The sequence below is a fragment of the Microtus pennsylvanicus genome, chromosome 10 (assembly GCF_037038515.1).
Source record: "Microtus pennsylvanicus isolate mMicPen1 chromosome 10, mMicPen1.hap1, whole genome shotgun sequence".
NCBI classification, from domain to species: domain Eukaryota; kingdom Metazoa; phylum Chordata; class Mammalia; order Rodentia; family Cricetidae; genus Microtus; species Microtus pennsylvanicus.
In genome coordinates this window covers 23,594,757-23,615,641 of record NC_134588.1, presented here as the reverse complement: position 1 = coordinate 23,615,641, position 20,885 = coordinate 23,594,757, and the positions used below count along the sequence as shown (strand labels likewise).

Genomic DNA, 20,885 nt, shown 5'->3' with positions numbered 1-20,885 from the left:
TGATACCCAGTGGGCAGGTCTTCACCTCAGCTCAGTAAGTTCAGAACACTATTGAGTTTTAGGTTGGGATTAAGCCCCACTAAACCTCTCAGGATTCAGAAGGATGGCTATCGCAGGCAAAAACCTGACTAATAAGGTCTGAGGGTAAATGAAATAAAATAGCTCACATAAGTGTTTTTATCATGTCCCATTTATTCTTTCTGTGCTCTGTCTAATGCTGTCTTGATGTTCCCCTTTCAATGTTCCTCTTTGATGTTTCTCTTGATATTCCTAGCTGTTCTACCCATCCCACAAGGTTTCTAGTTTGTATGCCCACACAGACATAGTTAATAATTTTCTCCTAAATAACAATGGTACAAAACATGCATTTCTTAGGGCTAACAGGATGAATAAAAGACTGTCTCAGAAGGGGTGTGGCTGTGAAGTTTCCCAGCAGACACTGGGGAGGATTAAGATAGAGCTTGGCCCCCCTTTCCCTGGGATAAACATCAGGGTACTGTATCTCCTGGCACCCAGGTAAGAAGGAATTACCTTCTCTGGGACTGGTTTAACGACCCAAGCTTTTTTCCTGTATATTTTAGGGGTAAAGGGTACAAATAGTTAATTTCCTAGACTAAGACCTGTGTCAAGTGAAAAGTGAAGTTAAGTACAGAATATTAATAGCTTGTTAGGGTAGATCAAAGGCCAGTAAGTTATACTCTCTTCAGTTGACTGTAAGAGAATTCAGGGCCACCCAGACCTGTTTATCAGTAAAAGCAGACATACTGCTCCCCTGCTCAGGACTCCTTTGTTGTCACTAGGATAATTGTGAGGGTCCAGCTTTATGTAGATTTGACTATGAGAACAAAGGTTTAGCTGAGTGAATGCTTTCACACCAGGGTTCCATGATGTGGAAGAGGTCATTCAGTTGCCTATACAGGAAGAAATTATCTCAATGAATGATTTATACACTGCTGGGATATTTCGGGATGAATCCCATTATAGAAGGGAGAAGAGCCATGACTTCAAGATTTCTACAGAATTGACAGTGACTATCTGAAAGACAGGTGTTCCCAAAGCTTTGTAAATCAGGTTTCTCATTGGAGTACACTCCCATGAGTCTAATGATCTGTCAGCTGTACTTTTACTTTATAATGCTTGTGGCTCACAGCAGAATACAAGAGAGCAAGGCAGGGAGGAGGCAGAATACTCTTATGTCCTTATCTTAAGCTCCAGGCCTTTAATTCCACATAGTTATTCCTTAAAATCAAGTCATAGTAGGTATCTGTAGTCCCTCCTTGCCTTCGAGGAAGAGGTTGACCCAGGAGGATCCATGTCAGTTTGAGTATAGCCTAGGCTCTATCTATAAACTTTTTTTTTTTTTGGTTTTTTTCGAGACAGGGTTTCTCTGTGGCTTTGGAGCCTGTCCTGGAACTAGCTCTATAGACCAGGCTGGTCTCGAACTCACAGAGATCCACCTGCCTCTGCCTCCCGAGTGCTGGGATTAAAGGCGTGCGCCACCATCGCCCGGCATTCTATAAACTTTCTTATTTTTTAAAGAGTGTCTATTCATGCTTACTTCGAAAGTAGAAAATTAAATTCCATCTCCTTTATTTGAGACAAGTTCTCATTACATAGTCTTTGTTATCCTGGAACTATGTAGACCATGTACTCAGAGGGCTGGAATTAAAGGTTTAATCCACCACAGCCAACAGATTCCATCTCAGTTTTTATTGTTATTTTTAGGCTGTTCTTGAATTTGAGGGATTCCCTGGTCTCTGCCTCCCACATGCTGGGATTAAAGATGTCACCACATCCAGTTAGGTCCCCTCTTAAAATAAGGAATGTCAAAATCTTTGTGGACTATTTAAAACTCACACATCCTCAATACATTTTGTTTTATAAGTCATAAGTCAGTTTTGTTATAGAATGGATTTTTAGTTTTCTGTTTTTGTATGTGTATGCATACATGTACCAGATGTCAACCTCCAATGATGTCCTCAGCAGTTGTTGATCTTGTGGTTTGTTTTGGTTTTGTTTTTGATACAGTCTTCATTAGTCTGTAGGTCTCCAAGTAATCAAGGCTGGCTGGTCAGCAAGCCCACTAATCTCTTACCTTCCTCAACACTGGGCTTACAAGTGTGAGCCTGACTTTTCATATGGTTTTGAGGAATTGAACTCAGGTCCTCAGGCTTGCCTGGCAAGCACTTTACCAAATGAGCTATCTCTCAAGCCATTAATTTTCTTTTTTGTTGTTGTTGTGATTTGGTTGGTTGGTTTGGTTTGGTTTTTCAAAACAGGATTTGTGTAAAGCCCTAACTGTCCTATAACTTGGCAGCTAGACTAGACTGGCCTCGAAATCACGGAGATCTGCCTATCTCTGCCTCCCAAGTGCTGGGATTAAAGGTGTGCACCACCATCGTTCAGCTTTTTTTTAAGTTTCCATGTGATTCTGGTCTTTTGGCTTATGAAGCAGGAATCTTTATCTGCTGAGTCATCTTACCAGTCTCCTGAAGAATGAAGTTTTTCTCTGGAACTTTTCTTTTCAGGCAATGATGAAGTAAAACGTGGTGTCTTACTGATGTTGTTTGGTGGTGTTCCTAAGACAACAGGGGAAGGGACCTCTCTTCGTGGGGACATAAATGTTTGTATTGTTGGTGATCCAAGTACAGCTAAAAGCCAATTCCTCAAGTAAGTGCCTACCTGAAGTAGTATAGTGGGAAAAGCAATGAGTGTGTGTGCTTGTAGGCCAGCTATGCTACTAAAACTGATGTCAGTGTCCGTTCCTGTTTTTGTTTTTGAGACAAGGTCTGTATATGGCATATATCACTGTGCCCAGCCTAGAACATTTGTAGTCATTTTATGATTGAGTATTTTAAGTGTATCACAGGTTGAATTTTATTTTGTCTTTGATATGCTGGGATTTAGTCCAGGGCCTTGTATATACTACCCTTTAAGCAAGATCCTCATCCCTAAGCTGAATTTTAGATTTGAAAAGTGATAGTTATGTTTAAAGAATTCTATTTTTCTATTCACTGTTGCCTGTTATGACAGCATTGTATTTTACATGTATGGTTTTCTTAGACCTTTCTTTGCTACATTTATTTGTATGTGAGGTGCACACAGCTCGGAAGACAACATGCAGGACTAACTTCTCTCCTACCTAAAGTGGGAGAATTTCAATCCTTCCTGGGGATTGAACTCAGGTCATTAGGTTGGTCAGTAAGCACTTTTACCTATTTAGTCATCTTGCTGGCCCTTAGATCTTTTATATAGTGTTTTCTAGTGTCTTTATTGAAATGTAATTTATGCATCATGAAATTCATTTCTTTGAATTTTGCAAATTGGTGCTTTAGTATATCAATAGTTTATAAAGTTCAACTAAGTTTAAAATGTTACTGTTACTTAGAGGGAAACCTTGTGCTTGTTAGTAGTTACTTCTTTCCCCTATAGAAAGGTATAGTGTACTGCATTGTCCCAGTCTGTGTGGTTTTTTTTTTTAATTGGCTCATATGTGGTCTTTAGAGATAAACTTGCACTTAGCATGAAGTCATGTTGGAATTTGCATCAGTATTTTGTTTCCTTCTCTGGCTAAATAATACATGACTACCACATGGTGTTAGCCAGCTTCCATCATTGTGACTGATACTTAAGGTAAGCAATCTAAAGGAGAAAGGATTTACTTTTATCTCAAGAGTTTTAGTCCACAATCGCTTGGTTCCATTGTTCCTGGAGTGGTCAGGAAACAAAGTCAGAGTGAGGGAGAAGGAGCAGAGCTGCTCACCTCAGCACCCAGGAAGTGGATGAAGACAGGAAAACGGGAATGGCCGTGGACAAGGACCTTTCCAGATACTCCAGCAGTGACCCATTTCTCACAAATGCACCATTTCCCCCATCTGCTTTTCACTACTTCCCAATAGTGCCAGTATATTATGAGTGCATTGAGGAATTCATTATTTTTTGATCAGATCAGATTATCATAATAAAATCACTGGGAACCACCAGCTACATTGAAGGGGTACTGTCCGTTTATTAATCAATGAACATTGCCCTTATGTCTGTCTTCACTTTTATGCTTAGTACTTGAATAGTGGTTTACAGATTTTTTTTTTCCTATCCCTTTTTATTGTTTGCAGGAACAGTTGGTGGTGTTTGAGATAGGGTCTCACTGTATAACCTAGGCAGGCTTCAAACTCACAGCCTGCCACAGCCTCCTAAGTGATAGGATTAAAGGCATGTGCCCATCAAACCTGGCTTTTTTTTTTCTGGTTTGCAATATTTTTTAAAAAATATTTATTTATTTATTATGTATATTACAATATTCTGTCTGCGTGTATGCCCAAACGCCAGAAGAGGGCATCAGACCTCATTAAAGATGGTTGTGAGTCACCATGTGGTTGCTGGGAATTGAACTCAGGACCTTTGGAAGAGCAGTCAATGCTCTTAACCACTGAGCCATCTCTCCAGCCCTGGCTTGCAATATTATTTATTTATATGTGTCTTGGTATTTGGTCTGTCTATAGTCTTTGGACATGTGCATGCAGTGCCCACGGAGGCCAGAAGAGGGCTTCATATCCCCTAGAATTGGAGTTTCAGACAGTTGTGAGCCAGGGTGTTGTTTCTGGGAATCAAGCCCTGTTCCTCTGCAAGAGTACCCAGTGTTCTTAGCCAATGAGCCACCTCTCTGAGCCTCCCCTCCCTTTAGCATATTTTTTAATATTCTTTTGGCTACCATGGTTTCTGTGTTCAAAGACAAGAGGCTGCAGGATTCAGGTCCTTCCTCTCAAGGCAGAAATGTGAGCAATCATCTAAATACAATTTAAATTGAGCTAGGACTGCTTTTCTTCTCTTTGGGATTTCTGTCAAGATGATCACTTTAGATAATTTCCCATAGTCTGTTTAATATATTTCTTGTCCTTCATGGAACATATGAATGAGCAGGAGGTGGATAGCTTGTACTTTTATGTAAAAATTTGTTTTGTATTAGCCATTTTTAGGTCTAGTTCAGTGACTCTAAGTACATTCAGATTTTGTAATCACTACCACTCTGTCTTCAGAACATTTTTGTTCTTCTGAACAGAACCACTATACCTGTTAAGCCACAGTTCTGTAGTCCCCTCTCATATAAGCACCATTTTACTTTGTGTAACCCTACTATGGTGTAATACATTGAAGATTCATCATGCTGTAGTGATCAGACTGCATAGTTCTCTATTTTATGCTTGTGCTGCATTTTGTTTTATACATAATGCATTGGTGGGCCTTTTGGTTGTTTCCATTCTCCCCTGTTGCAATAGTAATACTTCTCTGAGCATTGTTATACTGAGTATCAAATACTCTGCTTTTCTGTTTTGTTTTGAGACAGGGTCTTACTGTATAGCCCAGTACAGCCTCAAACTCAGTTTAAAAAGCCAAAGGACATAGAGCTCCTGCCAGCTGAATTTTCTGGAACATGTAATGTGATGATGTGTTAATGAATCTTTGTACTGCTCTTAAACAGGCATGTGGATGAGTTCAGCCCCAGAGCTGTCTATACCAGTGGCAAAGCTTCCAGTGCAGCGGGCTTAACAGCAGCTGTGGTGAGAGATGAAGAATCTCATGAATTTGTCATTGAGGCTGGAGCATTGATGCTGGCTGATAATGTAAGGACACTGTACACTACTAACCAGTCAGAATACCCTTTGACTTGACAATAAAGATCTATTGAATCTATTAGTATGTTACTTAGTTTTATTAATCTTCATTGAATTGAAGCTGTCAATATTAAGTTTGTTTTTTGGGTTTTTATTTTTTTTGTTTTGTTTTGGTTTTTGGTTTGTTTTTTTTTTGTTTTTCGAGACAGGGTTTCTCTGTGGCTTTGGAGCCTGTCCTGGAACTAGCTCTTGTAGACCAGGCTGGTCTCGAACTCACAGAGATCCGCCTGCCTCTGCCTTCCGAGTGCTGGGATTAAAGGCGTGCGCCACCTCCGCCCGGCAGTTTTTTGTTTTGTTTTGGTTTTTTTAGACAGGGTCTCACCACGTAGCTCTGGCTGTTCTGGAACTCAATCTGTGAATCATACTGGCCTTGAACTCTGCCTGCCTCTGCCTCCCTAGTGGTGGGATTAAAGGCTGGTGCCACTTCACCTGGCTGAAACTGTCACTATTTAACACTTTCTGAACATAACTAGAATGTGTTGATTGCTTTGACTAGACATACCAGGGTTTTTTTTTTTTTTTTTTGCAGACTCTGACATCTCTAAATAGGTCCATCCATGGATACATAGAATATTATATACGTATTTGGCAAAGATCAGTTTGTGGGTGTGCAAGCTTGTATTCATTGTACTCCTTCACTTTCCCAGACTAAAATAAAATGAATGGATGAATCAGAGTGAGTCTTTGTTTATCACTGTCCTGGAACTCCCAGAGAGATCTATTTGCCTCTGCCTGCCACAAAGGTGTGCACCATTACACCCAGCTCAAATCTCTCTCTCTCTCTCTCTCTTTTTTTTTTCGAGACAGGGTTTCTCTGTAATTTTGGAGCCTGTCCTGGAACTAGCTCTTGTAGACCAGGCTGGTCTCGAACTCACAGAGATCCGCCTGCTTCTGCCTCCCAAGTGCTGGGACAGCCCAAGTCTCTTGAGGCTGAGGTTTAAATGTTGAGAAGAGTACATTGTCTGCATATTATTAGTTTTACTTTTAGGTATTTGCTCTTAGTTTAAATGAGTCACATGAGTATCGCTTCCAGCCCTTTGTTCTATTGGACAGTCTTGTCTAAACAGGAGTTAAGAATGTTTACATCCTGTCTTCCATTTGCCTAGGGAATGGAGAGGTTTCTGGATACTTTGTGAGGTTATCGTTTTACATCTGTTTTTACAAAGCAGTTTTGTCTGCTTTCCTCACATAAACAAGTCAAGTAACTACTCTAACACCAAGCTATTATTTCCAGCCCTACAAGGAAATTCCTTAATGTTAGATCTGTTTGGTTACAGGGTGTCTGTTGTATTGATGAATTTGATAAGATGGACATGCGGGACCAAGTCGCTATTCATGAAGCTATGGAGCAGCAGACCATATCTATCACTAAAGCAGGAGTAAAGGTGTGTATCCCCTTAGTTGTGGAGATTAGTATGATAGAGATGTCCACCTGGTGAAATACATTGTTTCAATGTGTAATACTGATCTAAAATGTAAGGTGCAGATGTTATTGAGAGTCTAGTGTACATATATTGCTGTGATAGAAATTGATTGCGCTAGTGTAATTTTTAGCATTTCTTCTGATTTGTCAAAATGCTTTAGAAATGTTTATTTATTGGGGGAGGAGTGCATGTGACAAAAGACAGCTTTGTGCATTTTGTTTTTTCCTCCCATTTTCACATGGGTTTCTGGGGGTCACACTCATGTCACTAGGCTTTCGTGGAAGGGGCTTTTACCTGCTGTGCTGTCTTGTTAACTGTGTTTGGCAAAATTTTCATAAATAAAACCCACATTCTTTAATAAACATGCTTGTTAAAACAAAAACAGCTATTGGTCCCAGTACCACGAAATACTCAAAGATAACAAATAATTTAAATGGAAAGAATTATATTATGACCAACATTAGAGAGAATCTTAGCTTATTAAAATCAGGTTGGTGGACAGACAGATGGCTCAGCAATTAAGAGCTTGTTCTGTTCTCGCAGAGAACCCAAGTTCAGTTCCCACAACTCAACAGTGAACAGTTTAGCTCTAGGGATTCCAGAGCTGTCTTCTGGCTCCTACAGGATTTGCATGCACATGCACTTACACAGAGACAGACATGCATACACATAATTTAAAAAAAATCTGTATACTGTAAATTTGTAAATATATAAGTTTGAAAGAAAGCAATATATTTGTTAAAAAATTTTAAAGTATTTACTGGTGTATAAATTTAAGAGAAATCTTCACCTTCAACTCCCAGTACAATGGATATTAGGTATGTATTGTGGGAATACTTCACATACAAATAAGCATATGCATACAGTTCTTTCCTCCTTTTACTTAATAATTTTATTGTCAATCTTCCTATAGTTCTATAGTCCTACTAGGTCAGTTGTGACTTACTAGCCCATGACATTGAACCTGCATGGGTTGTTTTCAGTCTTTTTGATTTTTCGAGACAGTGTTTCCCTAGCTTTAGAGCCAGTCCTGGAACTAGCTCTTGTAGACCAGACTCGCCTTGATCTCACAGAGATCCGCCTGCCTTTGCCTCCCAAGATCTGCTCTGCCACAACTGCCTGGCTTCATTTTTAGTCTTGTGTGTCACAAGATACAGTTATTGTAGTAAACTGAGTACCTACTGTATCTAGTTAAAAGGTAAATTCCTAGCAGAGTGCTGGCTATTGTAGTAAACTGAGTACCTACTGTATCTAGTTAAAAGGTAAATTCTTAGCAGAGTGCTGGCTAAGGGACTGATAAGAGATTACATCACCAATATAGAAGAGCTTATTGTGCTGTTATCATACTTGAGTTTTGATGATTCAGTAGTTGAAAAAGTCTTCTGCTTTTTGTTGCAGAATGGAATATTTGTTTAATTATATAAAGTGTTATATTTGTTTATGCTACATTTGCATAACTATGTAAAGATGTGTTACATTTGTGTATGCTGCAGAATATTTAACTGTGTGAAGGTGTGTTGCATGCCTGCCTAAGGCACCTGATTGGTTTAATAAAAAGCTGCAGTAGTTAGACAGTAGAGGGGTAGGCCGGGATGGGAAGCAGAGAGAATAAGTATGAAAAGGAATTTAGACTCAAGGGAGATGCCAGGGACCAACCAGCCATGCAACTACCAGACAGACATGGAGAAAGCAGGAAAGTAGGACGTAGAGAGTGAAAGAAAAGTAAAAAGCCCGGAAGCAAAATGTAGATGAAGAGAAACAGGTTAAAATAGATATAAGAGCTAGTGGAACAAGCCTAAACTAAGGCCAAGCATTCATAACAAATAATAAGTCTCCATGTCATGATTTGGGGGCTGGTGGTCCGAGAAAGCCTGCTGCATCATTTTACTTCTGTTTTGTTAACTGCATAAGACACAACTTTTCCTTGTATCTATATTGGCCTGTTTGTGTTTGTTCTTTAGTCTCATGGTTTTTTCTCATTCAGGCAACTCTGAATGCCAGGACATCCATTTTAGCTGCAGCAAACCCTGTCAGCGGACACTATGACAGATCAAAATCACTGAAACAGAACATCAGTCTGTCGGCACCTATCATGTCCCGCTTTGATCTCTTCTTTATCTTGGTGGATGAGTGCAATGAGGTAACCAACCACTTAATCTGTTCATGTTTTCCATTTGTGTTCAGTTTTTTGACCTTTGGTGCCCCTCGGTTATACTACTTCTGGCCAGAGTTATTTGTGTGTGATAACACAAACAGCCCACCCTCTCCACCACCTCACAAAGTTTAGTGTGACTCATGCTGGCCCTGAACTCTGTAACCCACTGTGGCCATCTTTGCGGGCTGTACTCATTTGCTGAGCAGGGAGTTCCTCTATTTAGTAGTAACAGTGCAAAACCCTGCTTCCAACCTGACTTGAAACATTATCTAAATAAAACTGCCTTGCTGTTGTGAATGTTTGGGGGAGGACTTGGATTTCTCCTCTTCCCCTTAACAAGTACATGACCACAGTTAACTCCTGGATAATAATGTAATGACTGAGAGGACCCTGAAGCCAGACTGACCAGTCCTGTCTCCACTACTTACTAAGTCCTTGGACAGATTATTTAACTCTTCTGGGACTCAGTTTGCTTCTATATAAAATAAAGTTAATATCTTCTTTATGGGGTTTTTATGAGGTTTGCTTCTACACATTCCTGAGGAAACTGTCATGTAATGAGTTCCCTGTAAAGCTCTGCTATTGTTATTTTATACTCTATTTTATGTGCATTGGTATTTGCCGGCATGGATGTCTATATGAGGGTGTCAGAGGCCCTGGAACTGGACCTACAGACAGGTAGGTATGAGTTGTCTCATTTGGTGTTGGGAATTGAACCCAAGTCCTGGAAGAACAACCAGTGCCCTGAGCCACTGAATCATCTCTCCAGCCCCCTAAAATCAATTTTTAAGTTAGCATATGCTACTAGATTTCATTAGCGTTTGAGTTTTGTTTGTTTGTATTTTAAGACAAGACAGGGTATCTATGTGGCCCCAGCTATCCTGTAACTCTGTAGACTAGGCTGAAAAATCACAGAGAATCACCTGCGTCTGCCTCCCAAAGACTGGGATCATAGGTGTGCGACCTCAGGCTTTGTGTCATCTCCATTCACCTGTCAAACAGTAACTTTGCTCTAATTGCTTACTTACTACCACCTGTTTTTTGTTGTTTTGTTTTGTTTTCTAGCTTTGGAGCCTGTCCTGGAACTAGCTCTGTAGACCAGGTTGGCCACAAACTCACAAGAGATCTGCCTGTTTGTTGTGGCGGGTTCCCTTCCTCCCCACTAGTTCTTTTTTCTGTTTTCATAGCAAATATGGTTATTAAAGGTAGCCCATTCCTTCCAGATATATTTTTTAAGTGGAATATTTCTAGAGAGATGGTTTATTGGTTAAGAGCACTTACTGCTTTTGCAGAGGGCCAGGTTCAATTCTTAACACCCATGTGGTGGCTCACAACCACCTGTAACTCCAGTTCCATGGGATCTGAAGCCCTTTTTTGGCCATTGTGGGCACCAAGCATGTACATGGTGCAAACACATGCACAGAGGCAAAACACCATACACAGAAAATATATTTTATTGTTGTTGGTTTTTTTTTTTTGAGACAGGTCTCACCAAAATTCTGGCTGGTTTGGAACTTGCTATGCAGGCCAGGATGGCCTCAAGATCAAAGAGATTCTGCCTTCCCAGTGCTGGGATTAAAGACATATGCCACCATACCGAGCATAAAATGTATTTATTTTTTTAATTAAAAAATTCTGTTGTGAGGCCTTTGCTTGTGGGGCTGTAGAGATGGCTCAACAGTTAAGAGACTTTGTTATTGCAAAGACCCAGATACAATTCTCAGTATCCACATGATGGCTCACAAACATCTATAACTCATTTCAGGAGATCCAGTGCCCTCTTTTCATCCCAGTGCACATCAGACATGAACATAGTGCACAGGCATACTTGCAGGCAAAATACTCATGCACATAGAATAAATAAATCTTAAAAAATGAAATAAAACTGCTCAGAATGTTGGTACCTATTAATAACTTTTTTCAGTAGCATAGAGGTTAATTTTGTCTTTGTTTCAAGGTAGGGTCTCCTGTAGTTTATACTGACCTTGAACATCTTATGTAGTTAATGTTAACTTCATTGAACTGCTGCTGTTCCTGCTTCTGCTTCCCAAGTACTGGGATTATAGGCATTGACTACATGCCCAGATGAGAAATCATTTGTACCTATAAATTACCTATGGGGTACTTTGGAGTCACCACTAACTTGGATTAATAGAAGTTATCTTCTTGTTTGAAATTAGGTGACAGATTATGCTATCGCTAGGCGTATAGTAGACTTGCATTCAAGGATTGAAGAATCGATTGACAGAGTTTATTCCCTTGATGATATCAGAAGGTATCTTCTTTTTGCCCGACAGTTTAAGCCCAAGGTAATCTGCCCTGCTGTACCTGCATAAGCTGTGCGTTCGTGCATGCATGTGTGTGTATGTTAAAACCATTTAAATAAATGAGTTAAGTTGAAATTAACTGAACCTGTACTTGGTTTTGGTTTTATTTTGTTTTATCTTTAGCTTTGGTTGGTTTTGGTTTTGGTTTTGATCTTTTGAGGCAGGATCTCCACTATATAGACCAGGCAAGCTTCAAACATAATCCTGCTTTAGATTCCTACTGCTTAGTTTATAGGAAGGTGCCGATATACCTTAATGTGTTTATCTTTTTCGTGTCCTTAAATCTTTTTTAACTTATTGCTTGAGAATTTCATACTTGAATATAATGTGTTTTGATAAATCTACCTCCCACTTCCAGACCTCACTCCTCCCAGACCCCCACTACTTTTCTTTCCCAACTTGGTATGCTCCTTTTAAAACCTGCTAAGTGCACTATAATCTCCTTAAATTTTAAGTTGTGTTTTGTTTGTTTTGAATACTAGTTCGTTTCTTCAGAAATGGTTGAGAGATTATTTTTAATTTGAATAATTTTTATATTTGACTTGTTAGATACTATTAAAAAATTTTTGGCCAGATATTGTAGCTTACATAGTTAAACTCTGTTTAACAGTAAAATTAAGTAGGATTTTGAGTGACTTTTGTATGAAGAATGTGTGTTCACAGGACTACATACTTGTACCTCTGTACATTTCTTGTTCTTAAAAACTGAGGGCCTCTTAGGTCAGTGTATGCTGTCTTTTTACCTAAAGCCAGCATGAGTTCTTGATCTGAGCCTTAAGTTTAGTCTGAGTGTTAATTCAGTTAGTGAGCTTTGACACTTGAGGTGCAAAAGGCATTTCTTTTTATTCTATTGCTTCGTTTGTTAAATGTCATTTAGAAATGGTCATTTGCTTGAACTAGTCTATTGTCTTTATGCTCATAAAATTAGTACATGGAATTTACAAGCTTCTTAATACCGGTTTCTGAACTAATTCATTGTCTTTGTGATAGCTTAAAGTTTCAACTTCTAAGTTCCCCAGAGTGTTCCCACATGGGATCCTCTTTAACTGAAGTTTAATGTTGTAGCCCATCAAGGGAAGTGAGTGTAAGCGTCTCCCTGACTTGACTGGTTTTGAAACAGATATCCAAAGAGTCGGAGGACTTCATTGTGGAGCAATACAAACGCCTCCGCCAGAGGGATGGCTCTGGGGTCACTAAGTCCTCATGGAGAATCACTGTGCGACAGCTGGAGAGTATGATCCGCCTCTCAGAATCAATGGCCCGGATGCACTGCTGTGACGAGGTACCACAGTCCCTCTGATAACAGAGGAATGCATGAGTTGGCTTGTGGGCATGTTTTTACCTTTGTTATGGAACCTTCAGAACCAGTTGGTACTATTCTCCCAGTGGAAAGGTTGCTGTCTTGCAGTTATGAAGTAGATAGACTGTTAGTAACAGATAATCTATTCTAATCAGTTGTGGAGTACAGATAGAGGTAAGTAATCATTTATCCAGAGAAGCATATCTCAAGCAAGTGTCCTTGGCCTTTGGCTGGGAATACAAATGTGGCTGTGTCTCCTGTCTCAGAAGGAGCCTTTTTCCTTAAGGATGGTGTAATCAGTGTGTGTTGGGTTTGGCTATTGATTTTTGTGTGTGCTTGGGATTAAGTTTAGAGCCTTGTACATGCTAAACACATTTGGCACTGATCTATACCCTTAGCTCCATGGGTTTTAAATTGCTCTTTGAGCCCTAGATTCACAAGCAAATATTAGAGTATGAGGGAGAGGATATTGGAAGCCATACATCTCTGCTTCAAACAAAGGCTTTTGTGTACTTCTATATACAAAGTTCAGTTAGAATTCAAATTTTGTTTTTGAAAGGGATGGGTAGGGTCATCCTTGGATCCGATTCAAGTTTGAGGTCCTCTTGAGCTCCATAGGATGTTGTCTCAAGTCAGTGAAACAAGGTTTATGCATGTAACTGAGTGATAGAGTGCTTGTGTTGAGCCCTGGATTTAGTTCTCAGTACTGTGAAGTAATGGGGGGCGGGGTGGAGGCAAATCTGTTGAGTTCAAGAAGAGCCAGGACTACACAGAGAATTCTGTCTCAAAAGACTTAAAGAAAAAAATGAAAGAAAGTGGAGCTGGGGAAATGGTTAAGAATGCATGAAGTGCATACTGCTGGGCTCAGGTAAGAGAACACTGGTTCTATTTGCAGCACCCACATAATGGCTTGCAATTGTCTATGACTCCATTCCCAAGGGATCCAATACTTTCTTCTGGCCTCTGCAGACCACAAAGAAAAGTATGCACATAAAATGGGAAGAAAGTACACATATTGCTTTTGCAATTAAAAGCCAAGTGCCTTTATTGAAAGAGTCTGCTAAACAATTGTATTAATTTGTGTTGACCAAGGTTTCTGTCCCTCCTGTTCCTGCAGCTTTCAGTTCCAAAGAATCACACAGAGGTCTGCATTAATTATAAACTGTTTGGCCTATTAGCTCAGGCTTCTTATTTACTCTTATAATTTATATTAGCCCATAATTCTTGTCTGTGTTAGCCACGTGGCTTGGTAACTTTTTCAGTGAGGCAGTCACATCTTGCTTGTTCTGCCTCTGGGTGAAGGCTGAAGACTGAGCTTTCCTCTCCCAGAATTCTCATTGCCCTGCCTCTACTTCCTGCCTGGTCGTCACACTTGCACTTCTGCCTGACTACTGGCCAATCGGCATTTTATTAAACAAGTACAAGAAACAAGTCTTTACAGGGTAAAACCATTGTCCCACAGCAAATTCGTATATGACTGCAGTGGGTGAGTTAGTCTTTGTTTTGGTCAATATATGATGTTATCAGTCATTTCAGCCATTTTGGTGAGTTAATAGTGTACATGGGGAGGAGCACAATATTCTTAGCTGTTTGGCATAAAATATCCTTTTACATGGCTAAATTGTCTCATTACTGGGTTAGGTCCAGCCTAAACATGTGAAGGAAGCTTTTCGGTTACTGAATAAATCAATCATCCGTGTAGAAACGCCTGATGTCAACCTAGATCAAGAGGAAGAGATCCAGATGGAGACGGATGAAGGCCCAGATGGCATCAATGGTGAGGAGCTTGCTTATCACTAGTCTGTAGATAGAAACTGATCTTGCAGGATGTCATGGTACCTGTCTTAATTTGGGATTTCATTGCTGTGAAGAGACATAATAACCATGGTAACTCTTATAAAGAAAACATTTAATTGGGGTGGCTCACTTATAGTTTCAGAGGTTTAGTTCATTATCATGATGGGGAACAGGAACATGATGGTATGCAGGCAGACATGGTGCTAGTGGCTGACAATCCTACATCTTGCAGGCAACAGGAAGTCGGCTGACTGTCACATTGAGGGAAGGTTGAGCAAAAGAGACTCAAAGCCCAACCCCACAGTGATATACTTCTCTAACAAGGCCACACCTCCTAATAGTGCCTCTCCCATTGGGGGCTATTTTCTTTCAAACCACCATAGCACTAATGCACTGGTCGATGGCTGTGAAGTAGATGTATTCAGAAGGGGAAGGCAAATGGATTTTAAATTAACTCTAAACTGAAGCACAAGGGGGCTGGAGAGATGGCTCAGAGGGTAAGAGCATTTCCTGCTCTTCCAAAGATCCTGAGTTCAATTCCCAGCAACCATATGATGGCTCACAACCATTTGTAATGAGGTCTGGTGCCCTCTTCCGGCCTGCAGGCATACATGGAAGGAATGCTGTATACATAATAAATAAATAAATATTAAAAAAATCCTGAAGCACAGTTAAGTAGTTATACAAAATATATGTACTTGAAAGACTGAAAGAAAACATTACCCTGCATCCATGTAAAAGAGGACTAAATCCACAGTTATCTTCTGATTTCCACAGACATGCTATGGCATGCTCACAAGTGGCCATATGCACAATGATAATTAAAAGAATTAAACTTCTCAATCACATTGAGACAGGTGAATAATAGATTGCTTTTGTTCATAACACTGCAAATTGGCTAGTGGATGCAGGGGGGAAATGTCATTAGGTAAGTAGCCTAAACTATATTAAATTTATAGCTTCTGTCTGGTCCAGCCTCTTTTTTTTTTTTTTCTGGCTTTGGAGCCTGTCCTCAAACTAGCTCTGTAGACCAGGTTGGCCGCAAACTCAACAAAGATCCGCCTGTCTCTGCCCCCTAAGTGCTGGGTTTAAAGCTGTGCACAACCATGCCTTGCTGCCAATCAAATATCAATAAAGTCTCTGACCTCCATCCCTAATATTCCTCCCAAGTGAGTTGTCTTCACTAATAGGATATTAACTTGTTCCAAATTTATTTATTAAATGATTGTTTTCTGAAGTTCATGTTAAGCTTAAGGAGTTTGTGCCTGAATGCTAGATGAGGGCATGTTAAAGGCACAAAGACAATCAGGTGGTTACTTCTTTCCTTAGGTCATGCTGACAGCCCAGCCCCTGTGAATGGGATCAACGGTCCCAGTGAAGACGCCAATCAGGAACCTGTTTCCAAGCCCTCCCTGAGGCTGGGCTTTGCTGAGTACTGCCGAATCTCTAACCTCATTGTGCTCCACCTCAGGAAAATGGAAGAAGGTGAGTATATGCTCTCCACTGTGTTCTTGCTGTCATTCTGACATGCTATTTCTGCCACTTCTGATTTAAGCATTGTGTTCTGTCAGAAGAGATGGTCATTTATGTTGACTTATAGACCATTCCTGTTCGTGTGTTTATGATATTGAAGCAGAATCTTTAGATCTGATCATATAAAGAACATAACATTTTTGCAGGTGAAATTACAATAGTTGTTTTCTTCCCAACAAATGGTCTCTCCATTACAAGCAAGTTGAACTCAAGAAATCTATATAGCTACCACAAATGTAATAAAATCCTCCTCTGCCCATCAGTACCGGTTGCTGGAACACTGGCCCAGTTCTTACCCTTAACTGATTGTTGTGATTATGAGTTTCACCATTCTCCAGTTAGCTGTGGGCAGAAGGAAAACAATCATCTGTTAGAGTTATAGTTGATTCTTTTTGTGTATGGGTGCCCATGGAAATCAAAAGGGCATTTGGATCCCTCAGAGCAAGAGTTAGAGTAGGTTGTGAGCTGCCCAATGTGTGTGCTTGGGACCAAACAGTTCCAAGGATAACTCTGGTAGCTTTTAGGCTTCTTTCATCATGCAAAAATCTAATCTGTGCTGGAGACTTTCACAGCTGGTTTCACCTAATACTTGAAAGAAATTGAATCGGAAGTAGATTCTGGCTGGGTGTGACAGCCTACACTTTTAGTACTAGCACTCAGAGGCAGGTTTAAAACCTGGTCTACATAGTGGGCTCTGTTGATTGCCTTGGCGGGTTACTTAGTCTAGGGTTAGTAACCCGCCTGGCAGTTCAGTTATTCCAGGGTCCTGGAGAGGCACTATCTGGAAGATATGAGCTAGGAAAGAGGAATGAGGCTAAGCGAGGGGGTTCTTGTCAAAGCCTCTGTTTATTAGAGACGGGGTACAGCTTATATAGAGTAAGGAGTTGGAGGATGGGCACAGGGGCCTGGGCTCTTGCCACGTGGTTCACGTTGGTCACATGGTCCGTGTTGGTCACGTAGCCAGGAGGAGGTTACCTTCGGTCAGGTCACCTAGGCCAGAAAGTCACGAGTTGACACACCTAGTTCTTTAGATAGTTTGGAATGTGGGGTGGGTTCCACTAACAGATAGCTCTCCACTAACAGCCAATTTGGGTGTGGGGTAGGCTCTGTCAATAGAACGATTCCTAACACAATTAGGGGTGTGGGGTTCTCTGCAGACTCCCCAGGGTGATGGTTCCTGTAATGATTTTAGGAGGAAATTAGCTCCTGACAGGGCTCCAAGCCAGCCAAGGCTATATATTGAGAAGACCCCCATCTCAAAAGAACAAAGAAAATGAAGTACTCTGAAGAGGAGCTTACAGTTATACCTGATTTTATATCTTTTGTATGTGTGTGGTACTAAGGATTGAACCCAGTTTTTGGTGCTTGTTAAGCACATGTTCTAAACCAAAGCCATAACTCTTGCACCTTATTTTGCAGTTTCTATAATCAAAGCTAAGGTTTTTTTTTGTTTGTTTTGTTGTTATTGTTGCATGTGTGTGTTTGTGCGCATGCATGCACCATGAATTGGCAATGCAGTTTGTTAAATATCAGTTCTTTTAAATAATGTGTTTTTGCTGTAGAGGAGGACGAGTCAGCATTAAAGAGGAGTGAGCTTGTTAATTGGTACCTGAAGGAAATCGAGTCAGAAATAGACTCTGAAGAGGAGCTCATAAATAAAAAGAGGATCATAGAGAAGGTTGTTCATCGTCTAACACACTACGTATGTATCCACTGCCTGGGCTCCAGGGTAAGGGGGGTCCCTATATCAGCAGGTTGCTTTGTAGGCTTTTTGATGAGTTTGTGTATTTTGAATCATTGGGGTTTTGTGGTTAAGGAGAATTAACAACAAGGAACGTACATCTTTTCCTAAAATAAGCAGGATTTAGGTAAAAGCTGAACAAGTAGCTTTTGAATCTTATTTGTGGTGTCTTTAACTATACTGGCATTGAATTCTGGGTTTGTATGTGCTGGTCAGCCTTAGGTCTATGCTGTATCTATAGCCCCTGTGTGGTGCTGTAGTTACCTTTGTTTTCACCCTGTAAACTCCAGTCACACTCTGCTGTCTGGTAAGTCCTCAGCTAGTCCTCTAGCATCACCTGTTGTTTCATCTTCCTCAATCCAGTAAACAGTCTTGTTTGAAGTTGTTCCATTTTATTTGGCAAAGTTTGTTTAGGGGCTGGGAAAGAAGAGGGCAGATAACATGTTCTACATTTATTTTTACTTGATCAGAGAGAAAATTTCCAGGTAAATTATGTTTAGATGTTTTGTTGTTTGTTTACTTGGAGATCATGTCTCCATGGCTGTGAAGCCTAGCTAGCCTAGAATTCAAGGTCTTTGTGCCTTAGCCACCTGAGTGGTGGTATTACAAGGTGTATACTACCGTAGCATCTTTGACCCATTGTTAGTCCAGTTAGAAATAGAATCAATCTAGCCTGTGAGAGGCCCTGTGTATGATATCTCATAAATATAAATAAGAGCTGGAGAGATGGTTCAGTGGTGATGAGCATGCAATGTGCTCCCTGAGCACCCGGGTTTGATTTGCGGCACCCACATCAGGTGCCTAAGAACTCTTCAGAATAAATTGGTTTAAAAAAAAGAAAAAGGAAAAAGAGGAGTAGAATCTTGCTGATGACACACACACTTAAAATCCCAGCTCTCAAGTAACTAAGGGCAGGAAAATTGTAAGTTTCGGGCCAGTCTGGCTGTGTAGATTGTCTCAGAAAGTGGGAGGGGAGTGAATGAAAAAGGGCTTATCAGCAGAAATTAAAAATTAACTGGTAACAGTAAATGAGGCTAAAACAGATTTAGATATTAGAGAATTTTATACAATTGTATAATCTTAAAATTCAAGCAGTTTCCTTTTTTGAAGTTACATCAACAAGCATTTAATAAAATGTGAAGGATATCTTATTAAAATCACAGTACCTGCTGAATGTCTTAGTTTTTTCTGGCAGTTCTAAGTAAAGGCCAGCATCCTGTAAGAATGGAGCTGAGAACACTGGTATGATTTTAAGGGGTGGTTCTGGTCCAAGGGCTTTCGGACAGGAAACAAGAGAATGTAAGTAGCGAACATTTAGAAGATTTGGACTGAAGACAAACTGTTCCACAGGATCACGTTCTGATTGAGCTTACCCAGGCTGGGCTGAAAGGCTCCACGGAAGAAAGCGAGAGCTTTGAGGAAGACCCCTACTTGGTAGTCAACCCTAACTACTTGCTTGAAGATTGAAATATTGAAGGTAACTGTACAGCCAGACACAAGGACTTGTGGTGCCCTACCTCTGCACCAGAGCCTGGTGACACTCAGGAGAGACTCTTTCTGGAGTGATTTTGAGGAGTGAGAGCTGAATTCATGACCCTGTGAGCCTCCTACTGGGACAGGCTTCCACACTTTGTGCTTCTTGTCCTATTGAAGTCAGAACCCAATCATGTTCTTTCTGTAATACCTTTGTCTTCATGTTTAGGAAAGCCTGCTGCTTTTATCATATACATATCTGGAAGTTCCCTTCTGTTTCCAAGTACTGCTTTTATTCATGAAAATAAAATAACTTGTTCTGCAGTTGTTTGTTGGATTCATTTGTGCTCTTGATTATTGCCTCCCTTTCCATGAGTAAGTTTCTTGTGGTAGAGAGGCCTTGGAAGTGAGTTTCTGAAGTTAATTTCAGAGTTGGTTTGGGGTGTTTCTTTGGTGGTGGTGGTGGGGTGTTTATTTTGCTTTTTTTGAGTGGCAGGTGTATGGGGTCCCAAGTAGCCTGTTACTAATCTTGAATGATTGATCCTCTTGCTTTAACTTGAGTGCTGGGATTGTAGGTGTGCCATTACATCTGGCTTTTGGTATAAAGACTGTTACAGTACTGATTTATTTCTCTGTCCTAAGGTAAGGGTAATTTTTTTTGTAATTTTTTTTTTTTTTAAGAAGAAATAGACTATTTCTTAAATTTATTTGTTTGGTGGGGGTATGCATGCTGTGGCATCTGTGTACAAATCCCAAGAGAAATTGTAGATAGTAAATCTTTCCTGGCACGTGAGATTTCCTAGATTGTACTCCGGTCATCAGGATTGATTTCATTTGTTTGCCAACAGAGACAGGGTTGTTGTTGTTATTTTTTTTGGTTGTTTTGTTTTTTTGAGATAGGGCTGGCCTTGAACTCCTGTAAATCCACCTGCCTCTGCCTTCTGAGTGCTAGGACTGAAGTCATGGCACTATCACCCAGCTAGAGAGCAACCTTTTCTGTTATATGAGAGGTCTAAGTAACTTGAGCCAGCAGATGTGTTTAGCGTGTCTGTAGTCCCAGCTCCTAGGTAGCTAAGACAGACAAATCATAGACTAGAATTTATCTCAACGGGTTAGTTGGTAATAGAGAGTTCCAAACCATCCATAACTAGCTACAGAGTTGAAAGGGACTAGGGAGAAAGCCCCATTAGTGAAGTGTTTTAAAGGCCTGTCTCACAGTTACTGTTGCTGTGATGAAACACTATGACCAGAAAGCAAGTAGGGGAGAAAAGGGTTTATTTGACTTATACCTCTCCAGCACTGTTCATCAAAAGTTTTTAGGGCAGGAACTCTAAAAGGGCAGGAATCAGGAGGCAAAGGCCATGGATAACTAGCTTACTTCCCACGGCTTATTTAGCCTTAGAACCTAGGAGTACCAGCCCAGGGTGGCATCACCCACAATGAACTGGGCCCTTTCCTGTGAA

The 20,885-nt window shown here is 40.4% G+C and overlaps 1 protein-coding gene across 1 annotated transcript in view; it reads left to right on the top strand.

Moving 5' to 3' along the window:
- Mcm6 (minichromosome maintenance complex component 6) overlaps nt 1-19,746 on the top strand; it is a 34,543-nt gene extending 14,797 nt beyond the window's left edge. The window contains exons 8-17 of the mRNA XM_075987812.1: nt 2,529-2,670; nt 5,480-5,621; nt 6,950-7,057; nt 9,081-9,236; nt 11,432-11,560; nt 12,699-12,860; nt 14,520-14,655; nt 16,005-16,160; nt 17,771-17,910; nt 19,300-19,746. Coding sequence (XP_075843927.1) covers nt 2,529-2,670; nt 5,480-5,621; nt 6,950-7,057; nt 9,081-9,236; nt 11,432-11,560; nt 12,699-12,860; nt 14,520-14,655; nt 16,005-16,160; nt 17,771-17,910; nt 19,300-19,416 — 1,388 coding nt within the window. The 3' untranslated portion in view covers nt 19,417-19,746. The remainder of the gene's footprint in view (nt 1-2,528; nt 2,671-5,479; nt 5,622-6,949; nt 7,058-9,080; nt 9,237-11,431; nt 11,561-12,698; nt 12,861-14,519; nt 14,656-16,004; nt 16,161-17,770; nt 17,911-19,299) is intronic.
- Nucleotides 19,747-20,885: the final 1,139 nt, after the last annotated feature.